At 49.7% G+C, this 20242-nt stretch overlaps 2 protein-coding genes across 3 annotated transcripts in view; both read right to left on the reverse strand.

The window, feature by feature from the left end:
* Window positions 1–10875, reverse strand: part of IPO9 (importin 9) — a 39167-nt gene extending 28292 nt beyond the window's left edge. The window contains exons 1-2 of one of the 2 annotated variants that reach the window (XM_030291857.4): window positions 10673–10875; window positions 430–491 (exon numbers count right to left, since the gene is read on the reverse strand). In XM_030291857.4, coding sequence (XP_030147717.2) covers window positions 430–491; window positions 10673–10823 — 213 coding nt within the window. In that variant the 5' untranslated portion in view covers window positions 10824–10875. The remainder of the gene's footprint in view (window positions 1–429; window positions 492–10672) is intronic. The other variant, XM_072918753.1, reaches the window with a different exon arrangement.
* An 8040-nt stretch (window positions 10876–18915) lies between these two features.
* The window catches only part of KDM5B (lysine demethylase 5B), a 55915-nt gene continuing 54588 nt past the window's right edge, over window positions 18916–20242 (reverse strand). The window contains exon 27 of the mRNA XM_030291855.4: window positions 18916–19774. Coding sequence (XP_030147715.4) covers window positions 19637–19774 — 138 coding nt within the window. The 3' untranslated portion in view covers window positions 18916–19636. The remainder of the gene's footprint in view (window positions 19775–20242) is intronic.

Raw genomic sequence — 20242 nt, forward strand, 5'->3', positions numbered from 1 at the left:
CAAAAAGTTACTGCAGTAAAAAGAACTGCTGGGTATCCACTGAGCAGCAATGGCCTGCACAGCACTGACCCAAGGCAGCAGCTCTAGAAAGGCAAAGACTCAGGTCACAAAGTAACTAAAGAAATACAGAACCAAAACTTCCTTTTCAAGGAGGAAAATACCTACAGAAAAAGTTTCTGCAAAGAGAAGCCACACTTCTGCTTGCTGATGTCTACCACCCATCTCCTAAGTTGTGTCCATTTCCAGTAGAGTATTTTCTCAGCACCAGGTTTATTAAGTTCAAAAAATGTTAGAGTATAACACCAGAATAATGTTGAAAGAAAGACTCAGAAAGCTACTTCCAATTTTTCACCTGAAAACATGGAAGAATATTTTAAAAACCAAGGAAATTTCCATCTAAATTCTTTCTGCAGTTCCAGGAAAACTCACCTGCCGGATGGCAAGAGCTCCCTGAGGATCCACAGTCAGTTCTGCTAAATGAACACCAAATTCTGCAAGGAAAAAACCCCAAATATTGGCATTGTAACTTTTATTGCCACACAGCAAAAGTCATCAAGATTTTGGAGAAAGACATACCAATTGAGTGACTCATATGCAGGAAGGAGAAGGCAATTCCAAAGCACAGCTACTCAAAATAAATCATAAGCATTAATTCTCCCCTGTGCTCCCCACAAAAATTTAATTTATTGTCTTGGCATCTTATTTTCTTGTCTCATGGGCAAAAAAAAATTGCAATGCAGGCTAATAATAAACAAAATATTTAAATACATATATAAAAGTCTTATCTACAATGTAAAATCATTACTCAAGTTTCTACAGGAGAGATGCATGGAAAAATCCAGGATGGAGTAAGACAGCAGCAAACTGGCAGCCAGCAGTCCCTTTTTGGACACCCTGGGCTCATCCCCAGGAATGTGCAGGCATTGCTTCAGCTCTCCCAGCCCTCACCCCAGCACTGCCCAGGACACACCAAACGCCTTCCTGAGCAAACCCTGCCCAGCACAGTGACACCAGCACTGCCTGGCCAGCCCTTGGGGCTGCAAGACCTTCTCCTGCAAAGAATCTGTCCAGGAAAAGCAAGAGCTTCTTGTGACTTCTTGCCAAGCAAGAAGCCAAGCCAAAGGCAAAATTTAAACAGTTCTGTTGATATAACAATTCTGTGGATGCTGAGCACAGGAAATAAAAGCCCAGAAGAGCAGCTGTTCTGGTATGGTAAATCCATACAACTCAATAAATTTGCTTAAAATTGCAATTTTAAGTTCCAGGCAGCTGATAACTGTCCTAAATACTTCATTTAATTTCACTAGTCCGCTTAAGAAACATATTTGTGACGTTTTAGTTCTTAGAAGCTGTGGAGCAGAAGTTATGCCCCTGGGGTCCTGTCAGCACACCCTGCCTCCTGCAGACAGGCTAAACGTGCTGACAGCATCTCTGACAAACACAGACTGAAAATTCTTCTCAAAAGGAGTTCTGAGACTTCTGTCAGCAGCACATCTGAGTGCTTCACAAATGGCTGAGTGTCTCCTAATACCCAACTCACTGCTAAGAGGCTTTTCTGGGCTGGGAGATAATTGCCTCTCACTTTCCCCAGCACACACTGAACATACCCAGTTCCTTCACCCTTTCTTCATAGATCATGCATTTAAGAAAGAGGAAAATAACCCTCTTATCCCAGCTATGAAAGGAGGGAGCCTCATTCCAAGATGTACTTAACATAATACTTCTCTTAACTGAAGCAGTCATTATTCTGTATGCTATCTGTGATTTCCATGATCAAGCATGGCATTGCATTTCAGCCCTATCTTTAAAGGAGTATAAACGGAAAGCTAAAAAGGGCAGAAATAGGAATAAAGGGACCTAGAGTAACTGCAACTGCTTCACACAGCTACAACTCAGTATTCTAGTTCACAATCCTTAATTTGTTTACACATATCCATTTCATGTATTCTCTCTGCATACAGTGTGGAGTTTAAATGGACCCACAAGAATCATCCAGTCCACCTCTGTTGGATGGCTTATACCCTTCAGAGAGGGACAGTGTCTGCCACACAGTCCTCTAAATTATGTGGATAAGGAGGTTAATGGCAGGAGGAGGAGGTTTAATCATGGCCTGTGATTTACAATATTTAGTTTCTCAATTTTCCAACACCTTAGTTCTGCTCCCCAGGCAGATTGCAGTGCCATTGCTGGGACACCAGACCTACTCACTGCTGTAGTGACCAAGAGTTCCGCCCTACACAGCCCTTGGATCTGACAATAAGGCACTGACAACCCTTCCACCACAGGTTTTCAGCATGATGTCCTGCTTAAAAATATTATAAAACTGCATCTTCTTAACTGATAAATTAACACTGGGGCAAATTTCTATCAGGAATCCTGGTGAATTCAGATCATTCACACCCAGCACTTGTTTAAGCAATAAGCCAGCTCTCCTGTCAAACCAAAATTAGATGGATTTATCAAGAACAGATCACATAAAACAGTAGTGGTTGTGCAGCAACTATTTATCCTATTGTTATAGACACTGACAAGCTGTTTAATGAGCTGTTCCAAGAATATTTCCAGGGGCTGATATTACACTGATCCTTGTACAGCTCACAGGCTCCTCTTTTCTCAAAGGATGGTTTATTATTGGGTTCTTTCCCAGGTGGCTGGAAATATCATGAGTAACTGCAGTTCAAATGCACCTTGATAGGTCATTCCTTCACTTATATTTTGTAAATTTGAGATATTAGAAATACCAACTCTTCTCCCCAAGATAAAGTCTGTAAACCTCAAAGATTAGAAGCTTTTAATGAAGCATTTTTAAAATGGTCTGGCGTAGACAGCACTTGGCAAACACATTTTCTTCCGGCTCTGCTTCTCCTCTTCATTAACCTCAATATTACTAAAATCAAAATCTCCTCCTTCACAACAACCTCTATCTACCATGTAACCAATTTATGTAACTTCTTCGTCCCCAACATTTTTGCCAAACTAAGCCACATGAAACCAAAAATTACTAGTAAGCAAGCAGGAAAGAATACATGAGCAGAAGTTTCTACTGAATCTTTGCACCTACCTGCCTAGTTGAAAGGGGTCAGCACTGACCAAGTCCAGCCCAGCACATCCACACAGAGCTGGTTCAGGAACTGCTCAAGGTCCCTTTCATTGTCTCTGCTAAGGGCAGAGGCAGGGTGAGGGTGAGAAAGCACTGTGGCAGCTGCTGCAGCCAGTCTGGTGAATCCAGGTAGCCCATGGCACTGACACTCCAAACTAACACAACACTTGGTCTGCAGAGGCCGGATCTCACTACCACCACCACAGCAGCACCAGAAAATGAGTTCCCTTTACCAATAGTGGCTCATCTTTGTGTATCGTGGTCCTCAGCCATACAGGTATAGATGTTTTCCACAGGACTGGCTTTCAACAACATCATCATAAAGCAATCTGGGTTGAAAGGGACCTCAGGAGGTCACCCAGAACAATCACCTGCTCAAAGCAGGGCCAGCCATGAGATCAGACCAGCACAGAAGGAAATGAGGATCTGCAGACAGACTAGGAGGAAACACCAAACAAGAATCTAATGCTTAGTCAGATTTCTGGCACTCTACACATGTGCTGCTTTGAGGAACTTCTTCATCCTCCATCATGATGCTCAAGAACTGCTCCAAAAGCACTCCTTTTGTTAGCACACCTCTAAAACTGCATTCATATTTTTCTAATTTCTCAGCAAAAGACAGAAAGATTGAGCTCACTCTTCTCCAGAAGCTGGGCTGGTTTTAAGTATCTCCTTTGAAACCCTTCTTCACAACTTCTCTCTACACTCAACAGATCTGTGGTATTTCACAGAGCAAACACCAGCGTTTGCTGCTGTGAATAACCTTTCTTGCCAACAGGCAGGATCGTATGTTGCAATGTGGCCATTTCTTATTTCAACTCCCCTGTTACAAATCAGTTCAATGTTAAAAGTTTTCTGGGTTAAGAATTCAGCTCAAGCCACCCACAGGACTTCCACGCATTTCTGCCCAGCACTCTACTACAATTCAAGTTACAGCCAAAAGAGCACCACAAAACCGTAAATTGTGGTCATGTCTTTATATTCTCCAGACTCTCCTTCCAAACAATGCTTGGATTTATGGCATAAAATAATGTACTCACAGAGTATCTGATGCAACACAGAAATCCCTCTTGAAGCCATATGAAAACAGTTCTGTCAGGAGAAGAAGGAGCTGACCATAAGCAAAAACATGGGAAGCACAAGTGATGCAATATGTTTTGTGTCATTATGGTACCTGTAGGTGCTCTGGTACAAATGGGCAGCAAACTGTATCATGAAAATACCATCAGAGAATCACCAAGTTTTAAAGAACGTGCTGAGCCACCTGCTCTGGAAGAGGAGATAGTGAAAGAGCATTTACAAGACCCATAAAGCCAATCTTCCATGCTGAAATCACATTCAAATCAAAGCACTCGTTGTCTCCTAGACAGGACTCGTCTCAAACAAGATGGACAAGAGGGTCAGCATGCACAGACTGACACAGGAGTCAATCTGCCAGGCTCAGCACCATCTTAACAGCCACCTGCACATCTCAGCTTCTGACAACAAACAACCTTGTGAAGGACTGAGCTGAAGGTGCCTTTTCACACACGGAGTGTCACAACATAGACCATGCTGAAGATGGCCTTTTGATGCTTTTCTACCTGCAAAAAGGACACACAGAAACACATAAAACAGACAGGCAAAAGAATGGCAATTCTCCAGCCTGGAGCAATTCACATTTCCAGAGCACAAGAGCCAACAGCTCAGAAACTAAATACTGTCACCATAAAACATCAAACCTGGAATCTAACCTGGCAAGCAGGAAGCAGTGTTTTCCAACTGTCTGAAAAGCTGCCATTAAGCCTCCTTATCCACATAATTTAGAGAGTTGGACTGGATGATCCCTGTGGGTCCATTCCAGCTCAGAAGTCTGTGATTCTCAGCAGTCTGAGCCCTCCTGCTGGACATGAACTCCTCTGATTGCCACTGCCCTGCTCTGGCACTCCTGGAGATGACTTGGCTCCACACGTTCTCCAATACAGTAAGACCTAGAGGAAGAGACCATTTTTCCACATTCCACCATCAGGACGGTGCATGGTGCTACCTGGATAAACCAGATAAAGGGAACAGAAGCCCCACTTCACCAGCAGCACACTGATACAGTGGAGCCAAGTTAGACACACTCACAGCAGCACTACTCCACAGCTGCAGCTCTTATTTCTCTGCCTTCTCCCTGCAGTCTTAGGCATTGCTTTTATGCTCCACTAAAATCTAGAGAAAACAAAGGTCACCAGATGAACTCTCCTCTTCTCAGAGACCAACAGCAATGCATCTCCCATCCCCAAGCTGCCACGTGGTGCTTGTTTCCTCAGCAGACAGAAGCAGGTGAGAGACTGAGTTGCTGAGGATATCTGGCAGTTGCCAAAGGGTGACGTGATGGGAAGAAACTGCTATCATGTCCTTAATCCAGAGGAGACATCCCAGATTCCTCCAGAGCATGTGTAAGGAGTCAGACAGAAGACTCCCCCTGAACAGTTCAGCCTGTTCTAGAGGCTTTGACTGTGCACTGCTACTCATCTCATACAAGCACTGGCCAGATCCACTGCCAGCCTGCTTCAGGGAGCTCAGCTGCATCCTGTAAACACCTGAACCATCCTGACCTGGCTAAAACCTGCCTGGAAGAGAGAGCAGCACACATCACACAGGAGAGCCAACAGCTGCATTGGCTTAACCACATTAAACAACCCAACCCATGAGCAGCTTAGGAAAAGAGGTAGGGACAGAGCAATGCTGCCCCAACACCCTCAAGGAAATGCTGGCATTAGGAACCTCCTGAACTGAGTGTTATATTCAACGGTTCTTGATGAGTTTTTTCCTCCAGGAAGGTTAAACAATTTTAAAACCATTTCTACTTCTAACATCCAACAGCAATGAACTCCACAGTTTGCACACTGGGGCAACAGCCTAATTCTGCCTGTTTCAGATTCATTTTCCCTGACAGCCTAGTATATTCTATGATTCTGTGATCTCAGTTTTATGAAAAGTCACAAACAATCCCTCCTCACCCACCTTCTCTGTAGCTTATTATTTCAGGGCCTCCACCCCTGCTAACCCCTTCCCAGGCAGAAAAGCCAATGGATTAGGTCCTTTGAAAACAGAAGCTTTTCCACACCTCTGTGAATGTCTGTGCTGCCTTTTTGCTGCCCTGCTTGATCCCTGCAGCAGCAGAAGGCCAGTAATGCATGCAGCACTGGCTGTGGAAGCATGAGGAATTTATGACGGCTTTGTTCTCTGTTCCCTCTTTAACGGTCCATTTAGCTTACTGGAGCATGACAGAGCAGTGATTGGGTATTTTCAGTGAACTCTCCACACAGACAATGGGATTTCTTCTCCCAAGCACAATAGGTAGGACCGCCCAAACTTTTTAGGGCATTATCTGGACAGGCTCCCCCCTCCCCCAACACTACTCTGCTGACCAACACTGACTAGCTACCACCTCCTGTGTCTGCACTCAACACACCTTCTGAAATCAACTTGTAATTTGTGCCACAGATTCTCCCTCTGGCCAGACTGCGCAGCACTATCAGCAACTTTGTCCCACCCCTATTCACTCTGTTCCACATAATTTACAGATGTGCTGAGCAGCTCAGCTTCAGCTGGGATTCCTGAACCTGTCAGTCAAGAGCTGTGGTCAGGAGCTCAGTTTCTGAAAAAATAGTTTCAGCAAGTGATCTAAGTGCTTTCTGGTAGTCCCAGGACTCCCTCAAACAATTCTACTGCCATAAGAATTTATTGTGTCTGTCTCTTCTCATTCCAACTGCTGAATTTTAACCATAACAGGCAGTGCAAAACCCACACCACTCCCCTGTACCAGCCCCTGCTGCTCTTCACCTTGGAGCTCTCACTAAAGGCTGTTTACCAGCTTAATACTTAGCTTGTCCCTAAGTGCCCAACTTTTGCACAGTAATTGAATGTTTGAGTCCCTCTAAACTCTCCCAGAGTCCATTCTTTAGTACTTGTTGCTTATGGCAAACTGGTAAGTGAACTGCTTCTACTCAGGCTTCAATCTGATGTGGATTCCCTGACGTGTCTCCTGTAGAGGCTCCTCAATGTTGCAAGTCAAGTCAACATCAGCACAAGGAATTTGGCTCTTCTGCAGTCTTTCTGTACTGAATGTACCTTCCCAAGTGAGTCCCTGGCTTTGATCACCTCTGAAACCTTTTCTGCTTCAGCAACATTTGAAAGCTCTTTAAATTTTTATGACTTTAACCAGATGTACCTCAGTTTCTTTTTGCCCTACTTTCATTTATTTTGCATTAAAAGTGTCAACACTTGTACTCCTTCCTACTCCACTTCTACTTCAGCATCTTCTTCATACTGCTTAATGATACATTTTTGCTCTTTTAAAGTACTTGTGATACACATGATCTACATTTCTCTACCTAATAATATGGTGCTGGCACACACCAGATTCCTGTAGCTCCTCTTGGTTTTTGCAGGCTTCTCCATATCAAAGACGGAAAGGGAAATATAGCTTATTCTTCCCATGCTGCTTGACTAGTACAAGAGAGGAGGAAGCAAAGGTTTTCAAAATAATTCCCTGAAAGAGACCTCAGGAGGTTTCCAGTCAAACCCCCACGATCAAAGCAGAATCTGCAGAATTAGAGCCAGGTGATGAGATTTTCTAGGCAGGTCTTAGAGATACTCAAGGATGGAAACAACACAGCTTTTACACACCATCGGCTTAAAAACTCCTTATATCCAGTTGGAACCTCTGGTTTCAAGTTTGTGCCCATTTATCCCTCATCCTCTCCCACCTCTCAGGTCCTGACAATCTCCTCATAGTCACCAGAAGCTGCTGTCAGACCCACCCCCAAAACCCTCTTGCTTCCCCAGTGGAAAACCCCTCAAGCCCAGCATCACCTCATATGGAGTGCTGCAATTCCCCACCCCAGCCCATGACCCTCTGCTGAACTCACTCCCCTTTGCTGCTGTGTCTCATCCCAGGGGGGTGGGAGCAAAACTGCCCAGGTATTCCAGGTGTGGTCTAATGAGCCCTGACTAGAGAGGGCTGATCACATCCTCTGATCCTGCTCCCCAGCCCGGCATGCAGGCGGCCTCCAGGGCACGCTGCTGGCCCTGCCAGCTCATCAGGCACTGGTATTTCCTGGCCCTTTGTCCCAGGGCTGCTCCCCAGCCAGGCAGTACCTGACCCACATCCCAGCAGTCCTGTCCCAGGAGCAGCACTTGCTGTCTGTCCTTGCTGAATTCCTCTGGCTCTGTTCCTGCAGGGCTCTCTGGAGAGCAGCCCTGCCCTCAGGACATCAACTGCCTCCCCTCCAGTTTGGTGTCACCTGCAAGCTGCTCGTGTAGGTTCTGCAGCCTCCTCCAGGTCACAGGGACAGATGCTGCACCAGACCTCAGAGTCCTGGCCCTACAACCACAGAGAATTATCAAGGACTTCAGCAGATTTGTAAAAGCATGGCAAAATAGAAGGGTAGATGACTCCATTCCTCTTACCATAGCATTCACTAAATGCAATCCTGCAATCCTGGGCTCTCAAAGGCACCTCAGGGATATCCATTGCCTAGAACCCTCAGAAAACATTCTTCTCTGGAAATCTGTCACCCAGTCTGTGAAAAGGTTCAGACTCTTTGGGGAGAAGCTGCTACTGAAGTAGGCAGTGAAGGCCAAGGCTCCACGGTCAATGAACCTCCCAGCACTTCCAGACTTGTGGTGCTGCAATGTCATTGAACCACTCCAGGAAACTCCAAGAGCTGTGGGGGTGACACAGAATTCCCGGTAATGCCAGGAAGAGCTAAGCTGAGTGTGGGACAAGCACTTTAAGGGAATGCACAACAACAAACATTTTATCAAACAACTGCCCGCCTTCACTCTCAGAGCAGCAAAATCACAACACTCTTGACCCTGTCTCACCCTTGCACCTTCCCTCTTTGTACCACAAACTGCCTCCGGTAACACTTCTGAGCTGAAGTTCAGGAGCAGAAAGAGTTCACAAAACACATTCAGAATAGTGCAATCAGACTAAAGGTTAAGGCAAAATTTCCAGGAGGGTCTAGAAACAGCTAACCCATCAAGCTGCCAGGCCACAGGCAAAACTTCAGGACTGGGGTTGCAGTGCTACACTCTCCAGCTCCTGTCACAGCAGATCATCTGCAAATCTTCCCGTGGTTTCTACAAACTCCAGTGATTTGGGCTGAAGCAAAATAAAATGTTAGCATTAACAGGTTTTTAAATGTATCTTCCACACAGAAAAAGCAGCCAGTGCATGAACTAACCTAGTGTCACCATGAAAAGGCCAAAGGACTAATGGAATGATTAGCAACACTGCTTGAACTTGGGGTGTTCACTCATTTAGAATCTCTTTCCAAAGCCACAGGCTAGTTGCCATCCAGCTGCACTGTCCTGCTTGTCCTCAGCTTTCCATAACAGACAGAGCTCTGTCACTGGAGTTTCACATGGGATGAGGGCACAACTACATCCTGGCCACCCTCAACCTCAAACACACCGTGCACAGATGACAACCTGCAGAACATGGGCACACACCAAAACACACATCTGGAGGTGAAGATCCCTGCAGGAGCTGGCCAGGGGCTACAGATAGAAGGGCTCTCCATGACCCTCATGTAACCCTCGGACTCCAGCTGAGGTGGACCAAGGTACCCAGAGCAACAGCCCTGCTGCTTCACCACCCCGGCCCCTCCACGTCCTACCCTGGTGAGCTCAGAGCGCTCCTTGGTGCCCAGGTCTCACACACCGCCCCAGAGCACGGGCAGAGCCCTCCTGCCCCCCTGCCCACAGCAGTGCCCCGAACATGCCCCGCTGCAGGCAGGGGCCAGCCTGTCCCTCCGGCACTGAGCCCTGCGCAGGGCAGGGGCTGCTCCGGAGAGAGACAAGCAGCTACTGCAGCGGGTCTGTGTGGAGGGTGATGAGGGGTCTGCAGCGGGTCTGTGTGGAAGGTGATGAGGGGTCTGGAGCGGGTCTGTGTGGAAGGTGATGAGGGGTCTGGAGCAGGTCTGTGTGGAAGGTGATGAGGGGTCTGCAGAGGGTCTGTGTGGATGGTGATGAGGGGTCTGGAGCATCTCTCTGGTGAGCAGAGACTGTGGGAGCTGGGCTTGTTTAGTCTAGAGAAGACTGAGAGGGAAATCTCAGCACCTCCACGGCAGGTGCCAAGAGGTTGGTGCCAGACTCTTCTCAGCAGTGCCCAGCGACAGGACAAGGAGCAATGGCCATAAACGAAACCACAAGAAGTTCCACCTCAACATGAGGAAGAACTTTACATTCAGGGAGGCAGAGCGCTGGAACATCTCCCCACGGAGGTCGCTCTCTGCAGACATTCCAAACCCACCGGGACGTGTCCCTGTGTCACCTGCTCCAGATGACCCTGCCTGGGCCCGAACGATCTCCAAAGGTCCCTTTCAGCCCCAAATATTCTGTGATTCCGTGAGAGACGTCGGGCACACAGGACAGCCGGCAGGAAACCAGCCACAGCCGCCTGCTCCCGCCGGCTCGAGAGACGAGGCTGAAGTTTCTGCCGAGGCCAAGGGGCAGCCATGAGGCGCCGGTACCGGGAACCGCTGTGGCGGCGGCCTGGGGTCCCCCCATCCCCTCAGCGCGGCCCTCACTCACCCTCCGTCACCTCCAGCACCTTCACCTGCTCCTCAGCAGCGGCTCGCACCGCCTGCACCGGGCACAGGATCCCCGTCAGCGTCTCCACCAGCGCTTCCTTCAGCCCCTGCGCCACCGGCCCGGCTCCGGGCCCGCCGCCGCCTCCCGCCATCGCCGCCCCCTCCGCGGCCGCGCGCGCCAAACGCACCGCGCGCCGGGGGAGGGGCCGCGCCCGGGGCCGCGCACTGCGCCCCCTGGCGGCGCGGCGGACCGCGGCCACACCGGGCAGGGCAGGGCCGGGGCAGGGCCGGGCAGGGCCGGGGCAGGGCAGGGCAGGGATGGGCAGGGCAGGGCAGGGATGGGCAGGGCCGGGCAGGGCCGGGGCAGGGCAGGGCCGGGCGGGGCCGGGGCAGGGCAGGGGCAGGGCAGGGCAGGGCCGGGCAGGGCAGGGCCGGGACAGGGCCGGGCAGGGCCGGGCAGGGAAGGGCAGGGCAGGGCCGGGGCAGGGCCGGGGCAGGGGCAGGGCAGGGCAGGGGTAGGGCAGGGCAGGGCAGGGCCGGGCAGGGCCGGGGCAGGGCCGGGGCAGGGCAGGGGCAGGGCCGGGGAAGGGCCGGGCAGGGCCGGGGCAGGGCCGGGGCAGGGCCGGGGAAGGGCTGGGGCAGGGCCGGGGCAGGGGCAGGGCAGGGCAGGGGCAGGGCAGGGCAGGGCAGGGCCGGGCAGGGCCGGGGAAGGGCCAGGCAGGGCAGGGCAGGGCAGGGCCGGGGAAGGGCCAGGCAGGGCCAGGGCAAGGCAGGGCAGGGATGGGCAGGGCCAGGCAGGGCCAGGGCAAGGCAGGGCAGGGATGGGCAGGGCCAGGCAGGGCCGCGCTCCTCTGCACAAACCTCCTGCTTGCGGTTCCTGGGGCTCAGCAGAGCCCAGTGCGACCTCGGCCTGGCGCGATCAGCGCCCTCAAAGGCTCCGACCCCGTTCCAGAAGGGCCCGAACGACGGGACTGGGCAGGAGAACTCATTGTGCGGAAAGCGACAGACCTGGGTCAGGCCGGGGAAACCTGCCCAGAAAATGTAACCCCCAGGCACGACCTGGACACCCCATGGGCCGGACCGGACAGCAGTGTCAATGTGCTGGAGCCAGGACTGCTGACTGACTGATTGATTGAGTGATTGATTGATTGATTGATTGATTGATTTCTCTCTCTCTCTCTCTCTTTAATTCTCTCATTTCTCTCTTCCCTTTCCTCCTACCCCCCTATCCAACCCCCCCTGCCATGGGCTTATAGAGTATATCAGGGATTAACAGAACAATTTCTATGACAAGTGTGTGATTTACTAATAAATATTTGATTTTTTGTGGACCCTCTGACTTTTTTCCTTTTCCTTCCCCTGTAAGGCTGGGATGCCACAGCGGGAGCAGGGGACTGAGGCAGTGCCCAGGGTCCTGCAGAGCACCTGGAGCCCCCAGAGAGTGCAGTGAACCCCAGAACAGGGACTGCCCTGCGGTGCAGGGACCAGTCATAGGGAGGAAAAGCCCCATAACCTCTTCTCCAACACATAGGTGTGGTGAACACTCAGTGTGAGCCTTGAGGAGCCCACCTGTGGTTTTTGCAGCTGTTTATTTAGGAGGTGTAAGCAATTTTACAAAGCATTACAAGGATTAAAAAGCAGTATTGACCCAGACAAAGTCGGCTTCTTATCTGGGTGTGGTGATGGAGTTGTGTTTTGGGATGGGGATTGCAGTCTCCATACACTGTGGGAAAAATACTGTGACATTTTCTGTATCCAGTAATGATTTGGCCACTAGGTGCCCATGAGTAACACAGTGATTTGTCTACAGACACAGTCTAGTGCCAGGGATGAGCCTGGCAGCCATGTTCAGAGAATCACAGAATCACTCCGATTGGAAAAGCCCTCCAGGATCATCCTTGTCAGCAGCCCAGAGCGCTGAGTGCCGTGTCCAGTCATCCTTTGGACACCTCCAGGCACGGGGACCAACACAATCCCCTCGCAATGTTTAATCACCCGCTCTGTTCAAGCTGCTGCACTTTTGCCCTTAGACCACCTCCATCCTGGGGGAGCACCTCTTTGCACTGAGAGCCCACCAACGTTCCAGTCCATGGTGAGGGATGGCTCTCCTTGCCCACAGCAGCTCCTGTTTGAAAGCTCTGGAGTTTATTGAGTGAGCAGCTGGTCACAGATGTGCTACAGCAGCAGTATCTGGGGTTTACTCTTGCTCTTGTACTGTCTAATAACAAATGTCCAAGGCCAGGCTGGACAGGGCTTGGGGCCACCTGGGGTAGTGGAAGGTGTTCCTTCCAAAAGCCTGAGGTGGAACAAGATGGGCTTTGAGGTCCCTTCCAACCTCTGCCGGTTTGGGATTCTGCAATTCCACACATGTAACTTTGCAACCTGAATTGAAGATTTTCTGTAAAAGCAGAAGGAGCAACTTGAGATGGCACACAAACCCAAGGCTGGGTTCAGCTCCCTGCAGGCTCAGTGAGTGTCCTGCTGCCCCTCCATCCTCCAGCCCCACCGCCCTGTGCCAGCAGACGGGCTGGATCAGCACCAGAACCCACAGGGCAGAACACACCTGCCCACACCAGCCCCTCTGGAGTCCCCTCCTCACCCTCCCCTGGTCTCCAGGCCTGGGCAGCTGCTGCAAGGGCAGCTTCACATCCACAAAGAGAGCAGAGGAGACAAAGTGCCTCTGGAAGCTCCTCACACTCACCTGAGACACAGCCTGGGCAGCTGTGGTGAAAGCAATCAATTCCACTTACATAAACTTCCCAAGAATGAAGTGAGATTTCCTTCTGCAGAAGTTGGGCTGGTGGACCCCATCTTTCCCCCCAGATAAACAGGAGCAGGGGCTCAGGCCATGCCCAGCACTGCCCATACCCCAAACAAGCCCTGCTCTCCCTGGCAGAGCACAGAGAGGCCACTCCCAACCAGAGGAATGGGCACAACCACAACAGGTTGGGACTTTTGCAGCAAAAGAAGGGCACATTTCAGCCATGCTGCTCAACCCAGACTGGGCCCTGCCCTGAGAGGCACAACCAGGGAGCTCCTGCCATTCCTCTATCATTGCTGGCCCCAGAGAGGTCTCTGCAAGAGGAATATGTGATTTTTCTCTCTTGTTCTTCCCAATCCAAAATGCTGCTTCTGCTAGAGGAATAAATACTTATTTTTATGTGTGACTTCTGCAAGCTCGGGATCATCACTCATTTCTGCACTGTCCCAGGATTTCAACGTAAGTGAGCTGCTGCTACACCAAAATCAGTGAGACAGGAGGTCCACATCTCTTCTCCCAGGAAACAAGGGATAGGACAAGAAGCAGCAGCCTCGAGTTGCTCCAGAGAAGGTTCAGGTTGGATATGAGGGAAAATTTCTTCCCAAAAGGGTGGTTAGGCTGTGGCACAGCTGCCCAGAGCAGTGATGGAGTCACCACCCCTGGGAGCATTCAAAAGATGTGTGGATGTGGCACTTGGGGACACGGGTTAGTGGTGAACATGGCAGAGCTGGGGTAACTGTTGGACTCCATGGTCTTGGAGGGCTTTTCCAGCCCTGTTGAGTCTGTGATTCTCTGACTCCATCACACCAGGCTATCACTGGCTCTCAGTGCCAGCGTCAGATCTGACACATCTCTGCAAGTATCTGTTAGGAAGGAACAAAATGATCACAATGGCAACATTTTCCTCTGCCTTACAAACACACTACAAAAAAAGAGGATGATGTTTAGGGAGAGGAGGGGTATCCTGGAGCAATGCCAGTCTAGCCTGAGCTCCTCTTAGCTGAAGCGAGCATAACCACTCTGAATGCACCAACTCATTCTTCTGGATTTGTAGAAACTCCCTTTATTTGAATCTTCCAGGCTTTTCCAGGTTTGAATTCACACCTGTTTGGGTATTGCACAGGCTCTTCACAGGTTTCTGCAGGGCTGGTCAAATACTCCTGCCTCCAAGCCCAATTCCAGTTCTGTCACTCCTTCTGACTTTTAGGAGGACAGGTTCCTCACCACAAAAAGACATTCTTGGTATGCAAAGGTATTTTAGGATGAACTCCCTGTTTCTGCCTTTGCTGTTTCAGCTCAAAGCACAGCTCTGAGCTCCCCCCGCAGACCCACGCCAAGGAAGGCCCCACAGGAAGGTGGCATGGGACTACTGGAACCAGCAAAAAACCCCCAAGAAATGGCAGGGCAGCACATGGAGCAGAGAAGGGATCAGCCTGGATTAGAAGGTGCTAGCCCAGCCTGTCCCCTCCTTCAAATTTAACTCCCGACAGTAACAAAAACATGAAAAGCCAAAATCCCAACAGACACCAAAGCAGCCCAAACTCTTGACCCACACTCTCCAATATTGGTTTAACTTCATTAAAACCTGGATGATGGCGAGACTTTTCAAGTGAATTCCATGTGCTTTGGACAGGGGCTGCTGGTTTAACTTTTACATGTTTAAAAGCCCAGCTCTTAGAGATTTTAAGAAACAAGCACACATGCACACATAAATATATATATGTATATATAAAATCTGGCCCAGTATTATGATTAAGCAAACAGCTAAATTCCTTTAAAACACTACTGTAAGCAGTTTTCCAGAACTTTAAAAGCTGAGATGCACAAGGAGCCTTTGTGAAGCTGCAGCTCTGAGTTTAGGGTACGTCATTACTTCTTTTCAACCACCTTGCAGCAATCCTTCCTCCTAAGCAAGATGAATTCTGGACCTGGCAGTCTATCGCATGGTCACATGGGCTTTTCTTTTTGTCATAAAAGACAAAAATTTGTTCCTTTTACTCAAGACCTTTGGGTAGAAAATATTTGTTCATTCTACCCAAGGCCTTTTTGCAGGAACTCCCTGATCCCAGTCTTGTCTGTCTCTAAGAGCAGCTGAGTGTTGGACCTGCAGTTCCATTATTCTCCTGTGGCTGCTTTATCTCCTCTTCCACACAGACATTTAACCCCATTGATGCTCTCAGTGAGGAGCTGTTTCTTCACAGACTGAGGTGCTCACATCCTCAAGGAGAGCTCTCAGTATGAGACTTGTTCCCTTCTCAATGAAGTGTATTGCCATTTGTCAGGGCTGTACTTCAGCCACTCTCTCAGAACAGCACACGCATTTCTGGATTCACAGAGGAGCTGTCTCAGCTCCTTATGTTGCTGTGTGCATTTCCTGGATCCCGTGTGACACGTGTACTTGTGTCCTACAGACAAATCTCCTGCAGCCAAAACATTCATCATTCCCATTTATTGGTGTTTTGTGTGCCCTGGCAGGGTCCTGGTAGCTGAACCCCTGCTGGAAGCCCTAGTTCCCTGAGCTGCACTGACCCTGGAACAGCCCAAGCACCCAGCAAATGCTCCCCAACGTTGGTTTTATCTTCCATAAAGCCCAGGTGATGGAGAGTCTTCAAGTGAATTCTGTGTTCTGTATGCAAAGGATAAGCTCATAGAATCACAGAATCCCAGCTGGCTTGGGTTAAAGGGAACATTAAAGCCCATCCAGTTCCACCCCCTGCCATGGGCAGGGACACCATCCACTAGCCCAGAGTGCTCCAAGCCCTGTCCAGCCTGGTCCTGGACACTGCCAGGGATCCAAGGACAGCCACAGTTTCTCTGGGCACCCTGTGCCAGGGCCTCCCCACCCTCACAGCCAAGAATCTCCTCCCAATATCCCATCTATCCCTGTCCTCTGGCAGTGGGAAGCCATTCCTCCTTGTCCTGTCCCTCCATCCCTTGTCCCAAGTCCCTCTCCAGCTCTCCTGGATCCCCTTTGGGAACTGGAAGGGGCTCTAAGATCTCTCCAGAGCCTTCTCTTCTCCAGGCTGAACACCCCCAGCCCTCCCAGCCTGGCTCCAGAGCAGAGAGCCCCTTGGAGCATCTTTGTAGCACCTAAATAGGTGGAATCACCGAGTCTTCCTTGGGTGAGTCACTGGTGCTGTGTGAGCACACGGGGCTGTTCTGATGCTCCTGGGCTATGACAACACAGGAACATCCCATGGACTAAAGGTGGCACAACAGATACAATCTCAGGGTCTTGGCACATGGTGCAGGCAGGATTTAAACCAGAGTTTTCAGCCTGAAATCCACAGGTAGAGTTACCTAAGTTTATTTTTATGTCCTGTTTTATGATTAAACAAATGTAGAAGCCATAAACTATTCTTATTAAATAAAGAATTAGGATCTGAGCAATCCAGGGAGGTTTGATATACTTGGTTGCTACATAATAAAAGTAAATAAAGAAAAGCAGCAGAATGAGGTGAGAGAGACCTCTTTCCTGTTCTGGCTTAGCCTTTGGAAATCTGGGGTGCATAAAGGGAGGGGTGAAAGGGGCAGCTCATCCTCCCAGACTCTGAGCATGTTCTGCCCTTGTCACCCTCCCTGAGGATGAGGAATGTGCAAAGGGCACACAGCAGAGCCCACCCCAAAGTGAACAAATCTCTCTTGTTTTGTTTAACAGAAGTCAAACCCCAATTTCAAGTCTGAGCATCCAGATGGGGATGAAACCCAAGGGCAGGATCGGTGGCATGGCAGGCACTGTCACCTCTTCCAGCCTCCAGCCACTGACCAGGGGCCAGAGCTCCAGCAGGAAATAAGACACCAATCCCTCAGCAGTCCTGGGCTGCAGGCACAGGTCACCCATGGCCTGGGAGCTCCATTTCTTGAAAAATTTTGAGCAACAATGTGGTCATTTCCAAAAGATTGCACTCCAATTCTATTCAGTCCATTCTCCTGATAATAAATGCTGCTGTTGGGACCCCAGAAGTCTCCTCTAACCCCCCAAGTCCCCAAACTGACAATGGCTGGTCCTGTATGGAAGCACCATGCTGAACTTAACAGCATCCTATTTCCTCTGGCACTTTTTGATAAACAACCATTTTTTCAATAGAAAAAATAATAAAGGGAACACAGAGAAACATCTGTAATGATTCAGCTGCATCAGACACTGTGCCAACTCCATTTCCAGCTCTAGCTCCAGTTTGTCTATCTGTCCTCTCTGAAAAGAAGTTACTACAGAGCAGTGTTTTCCCCCAGCACTGCACAAAGATTCTTCCAAGCAAAAAGAAGAAAAAAAAATCCAATTTCTCAAAGCATCCTTTTGGTACTTAAATAAAAAAGACCAATTATACCATGGAAGCATAGACACAGGCTCAAGGCTCTCCCTCACCCCAGCACTTTCAGACAGATCACTTGAGCCAGGCTGAAGATTCTTTTAACAGAATCTTTTTTCATGTTTTTAAAAAATTAATGTTAAAAAAACCCCCCGTAACCAAACACCAAATTCCTGCACAGTTCTGATCCCACCCACAGACCCTCCATCAGCCACAGATGCTCCAAGGCTCTGCCCTCCCCAGTGACTCTGTGCACTTCTGCACATGGGAAAAAAGGTAAAACCAGCAGGGGAAAATACTTACCAGCAAATTCCTCCTGGTGAGGAGTGAACACCAAGCCCACCACAGTTCTGCTGAGGACAATGCTGTCCCCTGTCATGGAGAATCTCTCCCTGGGACAAAGATCTCCAGCCCTCCTGTCTCCCTGGGCTCCAGCAGTTCAACCTCTGGCAGGCCTTGGAGCCACATCCCTGTCACCAGGCCCCTTCCAGCTGTGTTCTGCAGCAGTGATTGCTCTCCAAGGGACTTGGGGTGCAGCCCCATGTGGGAAGTGCCTTGTGGGCCTGAATACCTGAGCTGTGCTGCTCTGAGCTCGTCTCCTCTGGCAGCACCGTAGTGCCACACCAGCTACAGGCCCAGAACAGCCTTTGGGAGAACCAGAAATCTCCTTATTCCTCAGGCTTCGGGGCTAATGCAGGTGGCAGCAGCTGAAGGAGTGCACCCAGAGGCAGAGCAGAGCTTGCTGTGGCCACCAGCCTGGGCTGTGCAGAGCCAGCTCCCTGTGGGCCACAGAGAAGGTCACTGTGGCCACCAGCCTGGGCGGTGAGGGAAGGTCTCTGCTTTGGTGCAGCTGGGCAGGGCTGGCAGGAGAAGCTGCCCCACACCTTTGCTTCCTGTGTGAACCCTCTGGTCCTGCCCCTGACAAGTCCCACATTGTACCTTCAATTCTTCATGCATTCAACCTGCAAATAATTTCAGCTTTGGAAAAGCTTTGCAAAAATCTTGGAAAAGTTTTTTTTTCTTTTTGGTGTAACATTTTGACCTCCCTCCAAACCTAAACAGACATGAACCACCACGGCTTTTGCATTGCTTCTTTGGAAGTTGATTATTTCTTGGCTAAGAGAACCCAGAGATGCAGTGTGGATTCAGAGGGAAATAAAACTGCATTTCAAATTCTCTAAAAACACCAACATTTAATTTTATAACATAACCAGGGGTTTATTCCACAATATAAACTGCAACATTTGATACAAGCTACCCAAAAAAGGAGAAAGCCAAAATACAGCTGTGGCAATTACTTTACAGATTTTTTTTTCCTGTCTTCTACATCACAGGGCCCTCAGTGACACTAGGATCTAACATTTGCTGTCTGTACATCAACCAATGCTAGAAGCAACACGCTGTTCAGTTGTCATTCCAGTCACTGAAACCAGACATAGAAGTTATTGCTCAGATAAATAAACCTAGTCTACGAAAAACGAAGTGGAAAAAAACTAAAGTCTCCAAAGAGTTAACAGAGTAAACAGGGATTTCCTCAAAAGAGGATTATTGGAAAATTCATGGTGCAGGGTTATTTTTGTTTGTTTGTTTTTGCACCCAAACCAAGCTGAATTAAATACGTCGGTAAATCCCAGAGGTAACTGAATGCTGTACAATAAAGGTGCCTTCCCAATCGGTGGAAACCCCTGCAAACAGTCAGCATCTCAAACCTCAACAACCACAAACAGATCAAGGGAAAATACAAAAGTGTCAAAAATTGTTCTGAGTTCTGGAAAATGATCCCATAAGGATAGAAGTAGCACCATTTGCAATCTGGTTCTTAAACCAGCCCCTGTGGCTTAACTGGAAAACTGGGAACCTTCTTTACTCAAGTCCTGAAGGGTTTATGGGGGTTTTACTTCCTGTACTGGGTGTCCTTCCCGGCGCAGCTGGCGCAGATGTAATCCTCCTTCTCTGCCATCTCCGGGGAGATGCCCACACACACCTGGTGGAACCACTGGTTGCAGCTGCCATCACACTGGACCCAGTCGACCTGGTGAAGAGCAGACACAGGGGTCAGAGCAGGGCCAGGCAAAGTGCCCTGCACTCGTGGGTCATGCTGGGGCTCCTGGTCTATTTACATGAGAGATGTCCTGTTCCACAGCTGGCTGCTGCTGGATATTCACTGTGCTCCCTGCTCTCCTGGGCTGTGGGCAGGGCACACCCTCCCTCATCTTCTCACTGCTTTCCCACCTATCAGAGACTCAACATCCCTCTTCTCTATTTCCAGCGTGGATGGGCCTGAACAGAGCCCCAGGCACTGCCCCCACGACAGAGCCCATGCACACCTGTATCCCAAGAGCAGCCAGGACACAGTGTCTGCACGGCCCCACCTGCCCTCTCTCCTGGTGTGCAGATGTTCTGATGCCACACGGCTGCCCCAGGGCAGGTAGGGTCAATCCTGCCCATCCCAGCTGCACAGACACCCTGGCTCACCCAGGGCCTCTCACCCCCATCATGA

This window comes from Taeniopygia guttata, chromosome 26, assembly GCF_048771995.1.
Source record: "Taeniopygia guttata chromosome 26, bTaeGut7.mat, whole genome shotgun sequence".
NCBI lineage: Eukaryota > Metazoa > Chordata > Aves > Passeriformes > Estrildidae > Taeniopygia > Taeniopygia guttata.